The 15,764-nt window shown below is 41.8% G+C and overlaps 1 protein-coding gene across 1 annotated transcript in view; it reads right to left on the minus strand.

Annotated features, from left to right (window-relative positions):
* Positions 1–8,427: 8,427 nt before the first annotated feature.
* Positions 8,428–15,764, minus strand: part of SPATA18 (spermatogenesis associated 18) — a 107,280-nt gene continuing 99,943 nt past the window's right edge. Inside the window, exon 14 of the mRNA XM_065877243.1 lies at positions 8,428–8,565. Coding sequence (XP_065733315.1) covers positions 8,428–8,565 — 138 coding nt within the window. The remainder of the gene's footprint in view (positions 8,566–15,764) is intronic.

Raw genomic sequence — 15,764 nt, forward strand, 5'->3', positions numbered from 1 at the left:
CAAGTAGAAAAGAAAGTCATAAACATTTTAGACCAGATAGTGTAGTCAATGCTGAGATATATCATTTTCTGGTATTACTACTTGTTTCCCCATGTTAATAAAAATATTGAGCCACAGGAAACGGCACGGTGGTTGGGGACAGAGGAGAGACTTCTCAATTTCATGTTAGTCCATTTAGGGAAGCACAGATGACTTCTATGCATTTGTGTTAGCCTTAACTAGAGACCACAGCTCTGTTATAGATGCTTGGCTTCACTTGGGTCATTGGAGCTAAGAGATGCCACCCACCTCCTTGAGCTTAGATTTTCCTAAAATAGTGGGACATAAAAGACGGGATGAACGTTCTCCTTCCCTGGTACAGGAGAGTTCTCTGGCATTTAGCCTCCCTGCAGGATCGAACACTACCCTTAAAAACTTCATAAATTCTGCCTGAGAGTTATGTTTTTCCAAGCCTAGGTTGCTAGTACAAGCTGTTTCCTGAAATTAATGACCAGTTGGAGAGAATATATGTTTGGAATTTGCATCCATGTAGGCTGTATAACCATCTCAGGACTAGATCCCTTTTTCCTGGGAGTGGTATGCTTCTCATAGCCCCTGATAGCTCATCATAAAAGGTTGTTGCTGGACTTCCCTGGTAGTTCACTGGTTAAGACTCCACGCTTCCAGTGCAGGGGGCAGAGGCTTGATCCCTGGTCGGGGAACTAAGATGCCACATGGCACGGCCAAAAAAAAAGGTCTTTGCTAAATTACTTGCTGTCACTCCCAGTGGAGACAGGAATGTTTGATACCATTTCAGGCGGTGAGGATAGGTGGATGGCAAGGCAGATGCAGAGAGGGTATGGGGCGGTAGGCCTACTCGGCTGAGGCCTCAAATGTACACTCAACTTTATCTCCAAAGCATGGAATTCATAGAGTCACCAAGATGACTGGGAAGATTCAAAGGCGTTATTCGTTACATCCATTTCATGTATACCCCACTAGCTGTTTACAGTGCCTCTAATATATTATGAATTAATGTGAATTAATATTTTAATAAATTCTGAATTTCTTATGAATAACATCATTACATTGCATTGTTTCTTCATGTGTTAAAAGTGCTAATATAGGGCTTCCCTGGTGGCGCAGTGGTTGAGAGTCCGCCTGCCGATGCAGGGGACGCAGGTTCGTGCCCCGGTCGGGGAAGATCCCACATGCCCGCGGCTGGGCCCGTGAGCCATGGCCACTGAGCCTGCGCGTCCGGAGCCTGTGCTCCGCAACGGGAGAGGCCACAACAGTGAGAGGCCCGCGTACCGCAAAAAAAAAAAAAAAAGTGCTAATATATTAAATGTAAACATTTACAATATACTACGATTTTTATAAACATGTTTGGATATGTCTGTTTTTTTTAAATGAACCTCAACCTATAGGAGTGGTCAAGGTCTCTCTCAAATTCTGAGGGGCCAGGGGGAAAGAGTGTGCGTCAGGAGATGGTCCCCAGAACCCTTCTGGGGGGAGCAAGGTATTCCATGTGGCTCTGTTCTCTGAAGCTCGGCTGGGGCTGGGGGTGGTAGCCCTTTGATCTCCCACATGCTGACAGAGCCACATTTGGCTCTCCCTCAAGCTGGCACAAAGGAGAGACCGGATCCCCTTTGAAGGGGTCCTGCCCAACAGAATGCAGACAGATGCTGGAGGAGGAGGTGCCCCCAGCACAGAGGCCTGTTGGATTAACCCTCCGCCCGTCTGCTGCTCTTTCACACCTTCCCTGGTGAGCAACCAGAGGCTGAGTTCAAAGGATACACAAGGGTCCTGGCCTCACCTGTGAGCACTCCAGTACCATATCCTGAGAAGCTGGACGTGCCCTAGACCTTGAGTTGAAGACTTTTATGTCTATGGGTTTTCTCAGATGATGACTCTACAGTGGAAAATTCTTCTCAGTGCCCCAGCACCATGGTTAGAGGTGCTATTGCTAATAAGAAGGGCAAGTACAAGTGGTTAGGCTAAATAATTTTTAAAAGAGCCAGTTCTAAACTAGTTGTAATAACAGAGCCAAGGATGATGGAGTAGTTTCCTACTGCAGCTGTTAACAAATTACCACAAACTTAGTGGCTTAAAACAACACGAATTTAATATCTTATAGTCCCAGAGGTCAGAATTCCAAAATGGGCCTCACTGGGCTAAAATCAAGGTGTCAGCAGGGTTGTATTCCTCCTGAGGCTCTAGGGGAAAATCGGTGTTCTTGCCTTTTCCAGTCTCTAGACATGCATTCCTTGGCTTATGGACCCTTCCTCCACCTTCAAAACCAGCAACAGTAAGGCAAGTCCTTCTCACTGAGCATCTCTCTGGTTCTGTCTTCTGATTCCCTCTTCCACATTTACACTTGTGATTACCTTAGGCCCACCCAGATAACCCAGGCTAATTTCCCTATTTTATTTTTAATCTTTTTTCTTGGCAATTTTTAAAATTTTATTTTTCCCAGTTTCACTGAGATACATTTGACATTTCATTAAGATATAATTCACTGAGAATACTGTATTAGTTTAAGTCGTACAACGTAATGATTTGAGATAGACAGATATAAATAGTGAAATGATCATCACAGTTAGTTAACATCCATCATCTCACCTTGTTACAATTTCGTTCTTATAATGAGAACTTTGAAGATCTATTCTCTTACCTATATTTTTGTATTCTATGGAAATACTATAATCTCCCTATTTTCGGATGATTAGCAGCCATAATTCCATCTGCAAGCCTAACTCCCACTTTCCCCACAACATGTAACCTAACATCTTCATGGGCCCCAGGGATGGGAAGGTAGACCTCTTTGGGAGGTCATTATTCTTCTCCCATAGGTGACATGGATACACTACAATTGGAGATCAAACAGGCTTTTATTAACAGACATTTATTGAACACCCAATTTGCACCAGGGACGTAACACTAGACACGAGGAGAGAAGGCAGTGTGAGAAGTAACAGGATGGATGCCTCGGCAAAGAGGAAGGAATGGCTCACTCTGCTCAGTGGGGCAGGGAAGTCCTCACGTGGAGCATGCTGTTTATCCAAGAATCTCACTTATTTCCGCCACTTTCCTGACAGTCATGTCAGAGCTGCAAAACTAAGTAGACAAATGGGTTCGTGTACCACCCTCACCATTGCTAATGTTTAATGGAGCACTTACTGCACGCCAGGTACTGTCCTAAGATGCTTTACTCATACTAACTCATTAAACCCTCGCAACAATCCAATGAGGCAAGTGCTGGTATCTCTTTAGTAGAGAAGGAACCCGAGGCCCAGAGTCTGCATAACTTGCCCAAGTTCGCAGAGCTGGAAAATATTCTTGCTCTTCCTCGTTCTGCTGGCTGTGTTTGTCATTGGCGTGGCCAAGAGACAGAAAATGATAATAGTAGTAGTAATAGTCATAGCAAGTGTTTATTGAATGTTTTCTCTTTACCAGGTGCAGTACTAAGTGTCCTACATACGTGAACTCACTTAATCCCAGCGACACCCCTGAAATATAATTATTATTCCCACTGTCCTGATAAATACATAGAAACTCAAAGACATCCACTTGACCATGGTCACCTAATCAGAAAGTGGTGTTCCAGCTCATCTAGCTTCAAACCCTGTGCTTGGGAAAAGGAAAACAAGGAGACAAAGTATGGCTCAGTGCAGTGGTTCTCAAACTTCAATGTGCACAAGAATCACCTGGAAGGCTGGTTGAAGTCCAGATGTTTCTGATTCAGTGGGAATCTAGTTAGATCTAGAGCTCTAAGCTGTGGCTATGGCAGGAGGAAATGACAGCTTCCTTGTTCTTTCAGCACTTCAGCTATGTTGAACTTTGACATTTGCCTCCGACCATCATGTGGAAAATTTCACCAGAGAACCATATGGGTGATATGATCATGGAGCCAGGCTTCCCAGAAACCTGGGAGACAATTTCATCTCAGGAGAACCTTATTAGAGCCAATCCTATTCTCCCAGAACTTCTGGTAACAGTGATGGGGACATTTGTGGCGTCAAAAACCTGGTGGGTCTGTGAGGACTGAGAAAAGAGCTTGGAGACATGAGCACTTATATAAATTGTATCATTATTTTTTTTCTTTAAAGGGTAAACAGTGTCTCATTTCAAACATTTCTCCTTCAGTCCTGTACTTGAAACAAAACCAGTGCCAGAGTCTTTTGGATTTGATGAAAGCTCAGCTTCATTTTTCCCCAGAAGTGCCATCCCTCTGCCAACCTCCTCATAATTAACAGCTGGTCATAACCTTCAGCTTGCACTTTCAGACACGCCTGGTAGAGTTCTCTTTTAAGATGCTAAAATCACCAGAAAGAGCCACAGACTCTGAGAAACTTTTCAGGTGTTAAGATATAACAAAAAAAAAAACAAAAAAAAAAAGATATAACAACAAAATTGACTTACTGAACACTTTCAATATTATCTCCTTTGGACACAAAATATATTCCCAGGAGAGTTAATCTGATAAAATAAAATGAGAAGCCAATGTCATGATTTATTAGAGAGATAGTTCTTGGAGAAGTAACGTCCAGGCCCTGGAGTAAGGGCTGATAAACACCTGGAAAACAGGGCCATGAGCATCAGGAAAGCCTGGTGTCTGTTATGCAAGTCTGTGAGAAAATTAGAGATAAAAAATGTCAGTCTGGGGCTTCCCTGGTGGCGCAGTGGTTGAGAGTCCGCCTGCTGATGCAGGGGACACGGGTTCGTGCCCCGGTCCGGGAAGATCCCACATGCCGCGGAGTGGCTGGGCCCGTGAGCCATGGCCACTGAGCCTGTGCATCCGGAGCCTGTGCTCCGCAACGGGAGAGGCCACAACAGTGAGAGGCCCGCGTACCGCAAAAAAAAACAAAGTCAGTCTGTGTCCCTCTCTCTTAAACACTGCACACTAGTGTGTGCTTACACACACGCACACACACATTTTTTAAAGGGTAGCCAGAATTTGTTTTAATCAGGTATGGTAAGACATGATAACATGAAAATGACGGTCACGAAGAAAGAAGTTTCTTATCCTCACAGATTCCTAGAAACAGGAGGCATGAGACACCACACAGGGCCATGTGGGGAAGAACCAGGGTTGGTGAGGAGGCAGAAGGAGTCAGGGGAAAACGTGGGCAAGAGCCTTAGGGTATGTGGTTTTTGTGGGAAGGGTAAGCAGGCTTAGGCTAGTTTGAATAAATTCAGCGAGTTCTGGGGCATAGGGGCTGTCCCTGGTTGTCTGGTATCTGGCCTTGGAGTGATCAGGGAGGGTAAATAGTGGCCCAGAGTGTGAGAATCCAGTAGAGAAGGTGGTTGGGGGAGAGGGTGGACTTTGCAATGATTGGTTTGCATCTGAAAGGCACACCCCTGGGAAAGTGGGTGCTATCTCTAGGAATTAGCTAACCCTGGAAGGGCAATCCCTCCAGGGCCAGCAAGGCCCCAAGATGTCAAATCATCAGAATACAGAAAATAGGAAGACATGATTAATATACACATAGACCCTTTGCTGGCAGTAGATGCTTTTTTCCCCCTGCAAGTGACTAGCTCGGTAATGGATGTTGCTGTCTTGTCTCTGCATCACATGTTGTTTTTATCACCAGTGTAGTGGTGGGAGGGGAGGGGGGGCGTCCAGGGTTTTAGCTTTTCAGGGCCTTTCAGGAGCTGCCCCAGCACTGAAAGAAAGGTGAGATCCAAATTTGGTGTAAGTCTGATAGGAAAGAAAAAAGGCCTCGCAGACTGATGGGAATGCTGATGATAGCAACTCCGTATATCACTGACACAAAAAAATTTCAAGGATTTTGGCAAACAGGTATTCTCTCAATATCCTCAAGAGGCCAATTAGGGGCGTATGGAAGCTTTGGTGTTTGTTTACCAGCACTCAGCTCCTTGCCCCTTTCTGATACCATACTCGATTGACCCCCTCTCCCGCCAATACTGCCACCAAGGTGGGTGACCCAGGCTAGGCCAATCCTAGTGTCCCATCTTGCTGGCCACATGGACCTTCACCCAAGCTGGAACAACCCCAGCCCTTCCCTGGGAGTTCTCTGCTGGTGTCTTCTAGGTTCAAAGAGCTAAAATAAAACAAACACTTAAAGAAACAATAGTGATAACTAATATGTGTTGAGTGATTATTAGATGCTGGACATACTCAAAACACTCTACATGGGTTATCTCTTTTAGCTTGATCTTCACAATCACCCTATAAAGGTAAGTACTGTTTTTGTCCTTATTATAAAAAGAGGAAACGGAGGCACAAGATAGTTAAGGAATTTGCTCAAGGTCATGACCTTGTAAGCAGTAGAGCCAGGATGCTGCCTGAGGCAGTCTGATTCCTGAACCCAAGCTCTGAACAATTATTGTCTATTTTCTCTGGAATTGCTGGCAGCTGTGTTCCCTGCTGTTTGAAGGAAACATATGTGGTAGAAGAGAATACTAAACTGTTTCCCATGAGGAATTGTTTTCAACTGCATATAACAGAAAACCCAAATAACACAGCCTTAAACAAGATTTAGGGAGTTAAACTTTTCTTTTGTATAATATGAAGTGCAGAAGTAGGCAGTCCATGGCTGGAATGCAGGCTTTCAATGTCATCGGGAATGCAGGCTCTTTCTTTCTTCTCCTCTGTCTTTAGTGCATGGTTTCCATCATCAAGCTTGCTTCATCATCCAAGATGGCCACTTGGAGCGCCAACCATCAGGTTATGATTCCAAGCAGGAAATACGAAGAATGGAGAGATGTGGGAAATGGTGGTTTTATCAACTCTTAAAGCCCCACCTGACAACTTTTGCTTATATCTCGCTGGCTGCTCTGGACTGAAGGGAACTGGGAGTACAGTCTTCAAGGTGGTAATTCCAAGGAAAGAGGGGAGAATAGGTGGCAGTTCTCAATTTCTGCTACAAACACAGATATGTTTTTGTAGCAGAAAACATACACTAACAACCAAAATTCTGTGTGTCCAACTCACTAGCTCGTATGTGCAAAACTGGGAAAAGATTTCAGTCTTCTGAACTCCAACTCAGGGAACTTTTCATCACACAAAGAGCTCACCTCCTAAAGCAGCAGCCAATGTTGAGCTTGGCATCCTTTTAAGCTCAGGAAGAGCCGGCAAAATCGAGTAGAATCAATCCACTGGCATCTCCATATTATCCTGGGGCTCGGAGAAAGCCTCATGCAGGAGAACTAGCTTGTTAGAAATGAGATATGCAGCAGGACACTGCCAACTTTCTCCAGGGGCTACCACAGACAGTGCTGACTGACATCCCAGGCAAATCACACAAGCTGGTTTCAAAGTTCTCTTGCATATCCCAACCCACCAAGGACCTAGACGACCAAATCCATTCCATAAGAACCTAATAATGCAATTATCACAAAGCCCCCAGAGCATATGAGAATGCTTTGTTCACAAAGTCCAACAGCCCTTGTAAACAGGCCCTAAAACTGGATTTCTCTCTAAATTTATGAGAGCAGTGAATTTATATTATTTCATATATCATGTAAAAATGAACAGTGCTGTGACATTTACAAGGCCCTCTCCCTCCTGTGTTATTCTTTCCTCGATATATATTCATATATACACAGTTAGTTAGGCTTGACTCAATCTTTAGGAAATATACCAAGAATGCAAAAGGGAGAACATTGCTGGTAATTAACCCTACACATCTGTCATTAGAAGATGGAAAAAGACGCTGATTCTTCACAGATGTACACTTACCCTATATGCACATTCACATAGTCTTTAGGCAGCCCTCGCCAGACCCTACACACGTCAGGGGCTTTTGTTTGTTTGTTGTTTGTTCATTTTGGCTTCTATGACTTTGCATGTGTTCTTCCCTCTGCCTAAAGCACTTTTATCTCCTTATCAGTCTGATGAACTCCTATTTGTCCTTCACAGCTCCACTCAGATGTCACCTCTTCTGCGAATCCTGAACTCCAAATTCCCTAGGATTCTCAAAACAAATTCATTACCAACAAGGACCTACTGTATAACACAGGGAGCTATACTTAATATTTTGTAGTAACCTATAAGGTAAAAGAATCTGAAAAGGAATGTATATACATGTGTATGTATAACTGAATTGTTGTGGGGTATATACCTGAAACTAACATGATACTATAAATCAACTATACTTCAAAAACAACCCCCTTGCTTTCTCTCCTGTGCCATTGCAGGTACTCAGCGTAATTATCATAACACATTGTTACTTATTTGTTTTCATGGCTGTCTCCTTAACTGGACCGTGAGCTCACCAGCAGGAACTGTGTCTTATTTATTTGTACATTCAGTGCTGGTTACACAGTAAGTGCTTAGCCACGTGGTCGAATTTTAAAGTGCATTGCGTTGGACAATAGCTCCCATCTCACACTGGTTTTCCCTGAACATATGACACCACCGTTATTCTCTCCCTCACTCACAGACTTGTGCTCCTCGAGGAATTGTGTTCAGTCTCACAGTGCTCAAGTTGCCCCATTCATCTCAGCAGCTGAATCCAAAGTTCTGAAAGTTTCAAACTCTGATGCGAGGAAATCCACTTCTCTCTTTGCACCCTGCTTATTTTTACTTAGCTTCTCTAAATTCTTCCCAAGAATCAGAACCTGTGAAAGAGGAAAATATGTCTTCTAACTAAGCAATTACAGATAAGATTTTAATTTCAATTAAAACTCCCTGTCTGATCCAGGAAAACCAAGGGGATATTATTGGATCAGGAAAGTTCCATAAGATACTCCTTATCTCCAAGTCAGACTGGCAAACTCTGAGCTCTGCTGGAGCCTGCTGGACTGTGGTTGGGAGGCTGTGATGGGTGCAACAGAGGACTGAGTGAGTGTATTGGCAAAGGACATTTGAGGGAGGGTGGGCAGGATGCCTGGATCAGATGTGGTTCATGTACAAGATTATCGGACTTAGTTTTAGAATGAATTTTATATGGTTGATGGGCATAAGAAGGCCCAGCTTTGGAGTTAGTCAGATTAAGGTTTGAATGATGACTTGGTCAATTACTAAGCTTGGTTCATGACTAAACTTGTGAGCTTGGGCATATTCTTTACTGGACCTTAGTTTATCATCTCAAAAATGAAGACAGTAATATGCACAGGGTGTCTGCTGGGATACAGTGAGCTTATCCCTTTAAAATATCTAGTGGCACATAACCAGAACATAGGAAGCTGAGTGTTACTCTCCTGCTTTCCTCTTTGAAACACGTGAGTCAAGAGATCATCATCCCTGACTGCCCTCCCCCTCGACCCCCTCCCTCAACCTTTAGAAGAAAAAGGAGACTTGCTTTGCCATTGAATAGAACCAGTGTAGGCACTTTCATTCACTCAACCAATGATTCAATGAATATTTAATGATGAATTGGACTACATCCCTTCTCTCAAAGAACTCACAGTCTAGAGAAAAAGACAGATCAGTGAGAGTTAAGATTTTATCCCCAAGGGCAATAGAGAGCCAGTGAAGAGACCATCATACGTGCACAGAGTGTAGAGAATGGATTGGAGGCAGAGCGAGGTGATGGCAATGCCAGTGAGATATTTGCAGCCTGATGGAAGGGGTTGCAGTGGACAGTTATGGAAGGAGAAGGGCAGTTAGAGCAGGTGTGCTGATTTAACACAGTGTAAACAGGTAGATGACAAAACTGGATAGATTGACTGTAAAGGAGGTGAGGAAGGAAGGGAAACTTAGAGTCATTTATGAGAGAGAAATACAAGGGAAGGAGCCTGTTGTGGGAGCTGGGAAGAAGGGTGGATAAGTTCAATTTTAGACACTGAGTTTGCGATCCTATGGGACCTCCGAATAGAGGTGTGCAGTGGGAAAATGGATGGGCAGTTCCTAAACACAGCAAAGAGATGTGGGCTACAGGCTCAGACTTGGGAGGAAGAATAGAGATGGCAGATGACCTGCTGAGATTATCCAAGAAGGGTACATAGATCCTAAGCCTTTGATCAGGAGACCAAATAAAATATTTCTTTATCACTTTTAATTATGAGGTTGACTATGTCTTTGGGGCCTATGGTTGTGTAGCTAAAATGTGAGCAAAGGGTAAACCAAAGAATCAGGAACAGGATCCTACCACAGCCTCAAGAACCCATAACCGGTCCTCTGTGGTTCAAAGATAGTGGCTTCTCTGGTCTCTCTTCCCCAAACATGTTTTGATTTGACTGATATTCAGAGAAAGGACACAGATGTGGCTGAGCTAATGCATGGCAAATGTAACTGTCTCCCTGTCCCAGATTTCCACAAGCAATTTAAGGTGCAAATGAGTATGGGCAGAGCTATGAGGATAGGACTTTTTCCAGGCTTGAGGTAAGCTGGCCCTCCTCCCCAATTTCCTGTAAAGGTACAACCTTGTTTATCCTGTGTTCTTCCAACGACGTCTCTGGTTTTCAACGTTCAATTCAATGTGCCCGTAGTAGTTCCTAGGTGCACGGTACTGGTTCTGCCTGGGTCATGTGGCCCTGACAATAGCATATCGTCAGGTCTCCAGGCAAGAGCAGCCTTTCTCACCTTGAATTGTGTACAGTCTTCAGATATCCTCTGGGATCAAGTGGCACAGCAGGATATCCACCCAAGCAGATGGGTCCAATTTCAGTTGCTCTTTTTTTGGCCAAAGGAATCCATATGGGCATTTACAGTAGCCATAGTGATTGCAAATTTTAACATATCTGAGTCATTGAGATAGCCATCTAAGAAAGCTAATGTTGGCAGGCCTATTCACTGAAGCATCTCAAATCCAGTGTAAGGAAATACAGTTTCTCATGGACACAGAGTCAGTTTCACACAATGGCTACACAGTTTTCAGAAGCTCTGGCTCTGGAGCTAGACTGACTGGATCTAATCTGTGGCTTCGGTGCCTATTAGCTGTGACCTGGGACTTCTATTTTTCCAGTCTTTAAAATGGAAATAATAATCCTACCCATGTCACTGGGTTATTGTGAGAACTGAATACAGGTAGCATGCCTAAAACTGTACCTGGTACATAGTAAATACTCAATAAACGTTTGGTATTATTATTTATATTACTATTTCTACATGTTTCTAGAATGAGGATAGTGTGCTCAAGCTTGTCTCAGTCTCACATAGTCATCCAAAGAAAATATCACAAATATGGAGTTAATTAAGAACAAGTGCCTGGGAGTATGTCAGAGTCAACTTCGAAGAGCTGGAGTTGGAACGCTAGCTGCATACAATCTGGCTGATGACGTCTTACAGAAGCTAAGATCATCAACGTGTTATGAAAAGGCCCAGAGCACTACTTAGCGTCCAGTTAGCTCTGACCAACCACATTCTAATGACCTGGGTGCAAATGAGTCAAAAACACACGGACTAGATTTCCTGTCAAGTACACATGGGTTTCAAAATTAAGGGGAAGGAGAGCTTGCCAAAATGCATTTCGTAATAATCACTATAATAATGAATGGCTCATTGAGCCAGAAACATCAATGGATCATCTGTGATCCTCATTAAACCCATGAGGCAGCAGGTTGAAATACTCAGGAAATACTTAGAAAGAGATCAAAGAGGCTCTGTCCCATCAGTGCTTGAAAGCTGAAATATGACTGATTGGAGAAGAAAAAGGAAGATGTTTCTTTTTTTTTGGAGGATTATTCCAAAGGAATATGACTTATTTAGAGAAAGTAGTCTATTTAAAGCAACATCATTAAAAAAACAAAAAAAAAAAACCAAAAAACCAGCACACTGTTCTAAACAGGGGTTTACTATAGGAAGATGTTTCTTAACTCTGGTCAGGAACACGGCACTAAGAAAGAGAAAAAAGATAGATTGAAAGGTGACAACTTGCTTCTCTGGACCGAGTGCAGGATTGCATTTTGGGAGGCTGGATCCCATGACAGTTCTTCCCTAGTTAGCTGCCAGACCTTGGACAAGTTCTTTCACCTCCTCAGGCCTGTTGCTTCATCTGCAAAGTGAGGATTTGGATACAATGTCCTCTAAGCTTTCTTGCCACGGTGAACACCAGTAGGCATTTTTTAGCAGAAAATAGGGACTTGAATCCTCTTGGTGTCTAGTAAGAAAATACCATTCCAAATTAGAAACAATAGGTCAGGTACTTGAAGATTTGGAAGAGAAGAACGCTGGAGACAAGAAAACTTTCCTGATCATAGCAAATCTCTGCTTTTGCCAGTTGAAGGCCTCACTGAGGAAAGCTGAAAGACTCACATCCAGATGGGAGTGTTTTAATAAGGCACTTTGGGCCCAATCTCTTGCTGCTGCAGTCAACAGCAGTTTCTGCTAATGAGCTTTGACAGGATTAGAAATATTAAAGTAAATTACAGATGTGGCAAATACACGGTTTGACTGAATTACAAATGTCTGGATGAAAAAAAAAAAAGCAAAATTCACCTAAAGCCAAATTATCCTAATCAGAGAACATACTTCTGGGATAACCATAATAAATCTAAATAATAATAATTATTATCAAACCTTTATTATTTAACCTTTTATTAGCTAAATTGTACAAATTTACCATTAAGATTTAGAGGAATAGTTTCTGAGCTTTGCCAGTTGCTAGATTGGTCCTGGGGTTACTTGCCTTCATGTCTGCTGCACTGAAGAGCCACTGACTTTAAACTGATAGCAGAAAAGGAGGGAGAAGGTTTTTAGATACTTCATTTTTCTCTAGTACTGTCTCATGTTCCTCATAGTGTATACTTTTTCTTACATCTGGATCAATGGTAATTTTTCATAGATGCTGCTGTACATGATTATGAAGATGTTCCTCCTTACATAATTTTGAGACGAAAAAGTTGGCATTCTGCTTTTAATTCATTCACCAAAATTCTTAAATGGTCTTTGCCTTCAAAGAAATAACCCAAATGGGGGTTAGATCACTCAAAATTAAATAATTTCTTTAAGATTATTTTGTTTAACGTTAGGAATGCTAATACACCAAATGATTCCACAAAGTTTCTAATTATGAATAAAATCGAGCTTGATTATTCAGCCTTGTGTTATTGTTTTAACTTTTATAAGCACGTGTTGGCTGGAAAAGGATATAAACTTCTTCCTAAAGCTGTGTGGTTAATACATTCTCTTACCGTTCATACAATGAATCGATTTACCTATTTAACTGTCCGAACATTCTTTTTGTTTTTGTATGTAAAATTAACAACTTTCACAATAATTAGTAATATAATATTACACTCTTTGAAATTAGTAAGGGTACACCTACTTCAAAGAAATAATAGAATTTCAACATATAAAACACATAAAGAGATTTTTCATCCAAGTTACATCAACAGTGCTTACCTACATTTAAAAGTGAGTATTCAAATGTTAATAAATTTGCTTTGTTACAATGATTAGATATGATAGACGTGATTGGAACTTATCCAATCGTGCAATCATTGAGACCAGCCAAGTTCAGGAAGGCCAAAAATGATACTGAAGAGGCATTTGGCTATTCAGCTTTCCAACAGTGGGGACCGATGTCTAAGTTAAGGGGCACCTTTTGGCCAAAGCCAACCTGCAGTGCATTCCTGCAGTGTTCACAGAGCTTCCCTCCAAAGCCTCTTAAAGAGAATTCTTTGCTCAGTCCATTTCTGGGCCTTAATTTCACTATTTAAGGCTATGGCTGGACATTAAAAAAACTGAAGAGCTTACATTTATTAACACGAGAGAGGCATGGACCTCAGTCTGGAAGGTGAGAGAGATCAGCTGAGGCTGGAGAGAAAGACAAAGACTAGAGACTGTCGGGAGCAGCTGCTGTAAAGATGCAACTCTGGGGAGAGAGAGATGTTTAAAGATGGGGTTTAGGAATGTTTGCTGTGTACTGTGTGGCAGTTTTCCATTTACTGCCTCTTCAAAGAGACTTCCATAAATTTTCTTTCCAGACATTTTGATGTGAAATTTTGTTTCCTCCTAGATGAGTCACATGCTTATTATTTTGAGAACACAAAGGCTTAGTCTCATTCAAATGGCAAAGAAGAAAAAGTCAAAATCACGCTGTCCTTGCGACACTGTTCACATTTAAATAGCTCTTGGTTAGAAACAAGTGGAAATATATTTCAAGCACATATAGGAATGTTCATTTTGACTCAGCAATTCCACTTTGAGTAATCTAGAGTAATTAGAAATGTAAGCAAAGATCTATGTGCACAGGTATTCATTATACCAAGATTTGTAGGAGCAAAATCAGTGGAAATCTTCAAAAGAGAAACGGTTCAGTAAACGGTACATATAATCACATGATGGAATGTTATGTATGTATCTATTAAAATGATGTTTTCAAAGATTTTAATTTGGAAAGGTCTCATATTTTTAAAGGGTTTTTTTAATCAGTATAAAATATAATTTTATGACACTGTGATGTATTTTTACCAGTATAAAATATATGTTTAACATAGATGTTTCATTTGCATCTTCCTGAAAGTTTTCCAGGCCGAAACAGTTTTGGCCAGACTAATGGAATAGAACTTGGACCTTCAAGTACCCATTTGTCTGTGCTTTGTAGCCCTTTGAAAACAATTTCCCCAGGGAAAAAACCTTGGGAACAAGCACCTCCTCAGCTCACTTCTAAGTAAATAATGGGATGGTCTTCTAAAAAGATGGGCAAGGTTAGGCCACTTCATTTTTCCAAGAGGATTTCAACCCTACCTTCATTATTTTACCCCAACTCCTGGAATCCCCACCATGGTCACCACCCAAACTGTCTCTTAAGACCCATGGGTCCATATCAGTGGTTCTCAGAGAGTGATCTCTGAAGTAACAGAAGCAGCAGCACATGGGAACTTATTAGGAATGCAAATTATTGGACCCCACCCCAAGCCCTCTAAAGCAAAACCTCTTGGGGCGAGCTGATAATCTAGGTTTTAAGAAGCCTTCTTGGGGAATCTGATGTAAGCACAAGTTTGAGAACCACCGTTCCATGTTTAACTCCAGGGTTCACTGGTAGTAGACCTCACTACTGTATTCCCCAATACTTACCAATCCTTGGATGAAAAACATTTTAAAACTATATTTACAGATGATTAATTACAGGATATGAAGTCCATCTATTTTTCTTTAGAATCTAAAATCTACCGCCATAGATTGTGCTGCTCTCCCACGTTAACTGCCTTTCCTGAATTCAACTTGGTCTTTTTTGAGGGATGCTATGAAACACAGACCACAAAATTCATCTTTTGTCCCAGTTGGGATGTTCCTGAAGTAGGCCTTCCCTTCTCCACTCTGGCACTCTCCCCCTACTTGAAATGATATATTTTTAACTTATTTACTTGGTTATTGTCTGTCTCTTTCACTAGAATGTAAGATCCCTAACACAGAAACTTACTAAATACTGTATTCCTAACACCTAGAACTGCCTGAACCAGAGTAGGTGCTTAATAATAATGAAACAATAAATGAAAGAATAAATAGCATCATTAATCACATTACACAATAGCCAAGTATTTATAAGATTACTTCTGCCTGGTCATAATATCAACAATAGCAGTATTTCTGTTGACAATTTGATCTGTTTTTAATCTTATGAACACCAAGCCTTTTGAAATGGACAACGCTCCCCTTTTTGGAACTAGAAGCTTACAAACTTAGAGCAAACTTTGTGGAATGCCAGAAGCATAAAAACCAGAAGGTGTTTATGGTTTGGAATTTTTAGTCAATTCCTGATTCCATTTTATGGTCTTACCTTTGTTTTTCCTTCCACTGTTCCTGTTTTTAACTGATGTCATATCACTCTGTTCTGTAACTTGGAGTGTGGGTACCTGAGCACAGTGTTCTGGTTCAAATCCCAGTCTCACCACTTATTTCCCTTGTGACCTTGGGCAAATTATATAACCTT

The sequence above is a fragment of the Phocoena phocoena genome, chromosome 5, assembly GCF_963924675.1.
Source record: "Phocoena phocoena chromosome 5, mPhoPho1.1, whole genome shotgun sequence".
In the NCBI taxonomy this organism is placed as follows: domain Eukaryota; kingdom Metazoa; phylum Chordata; class Mammalia; order Artiodactyla; family Phocoenidae; genus Phocoena; species Phocoena phocoena.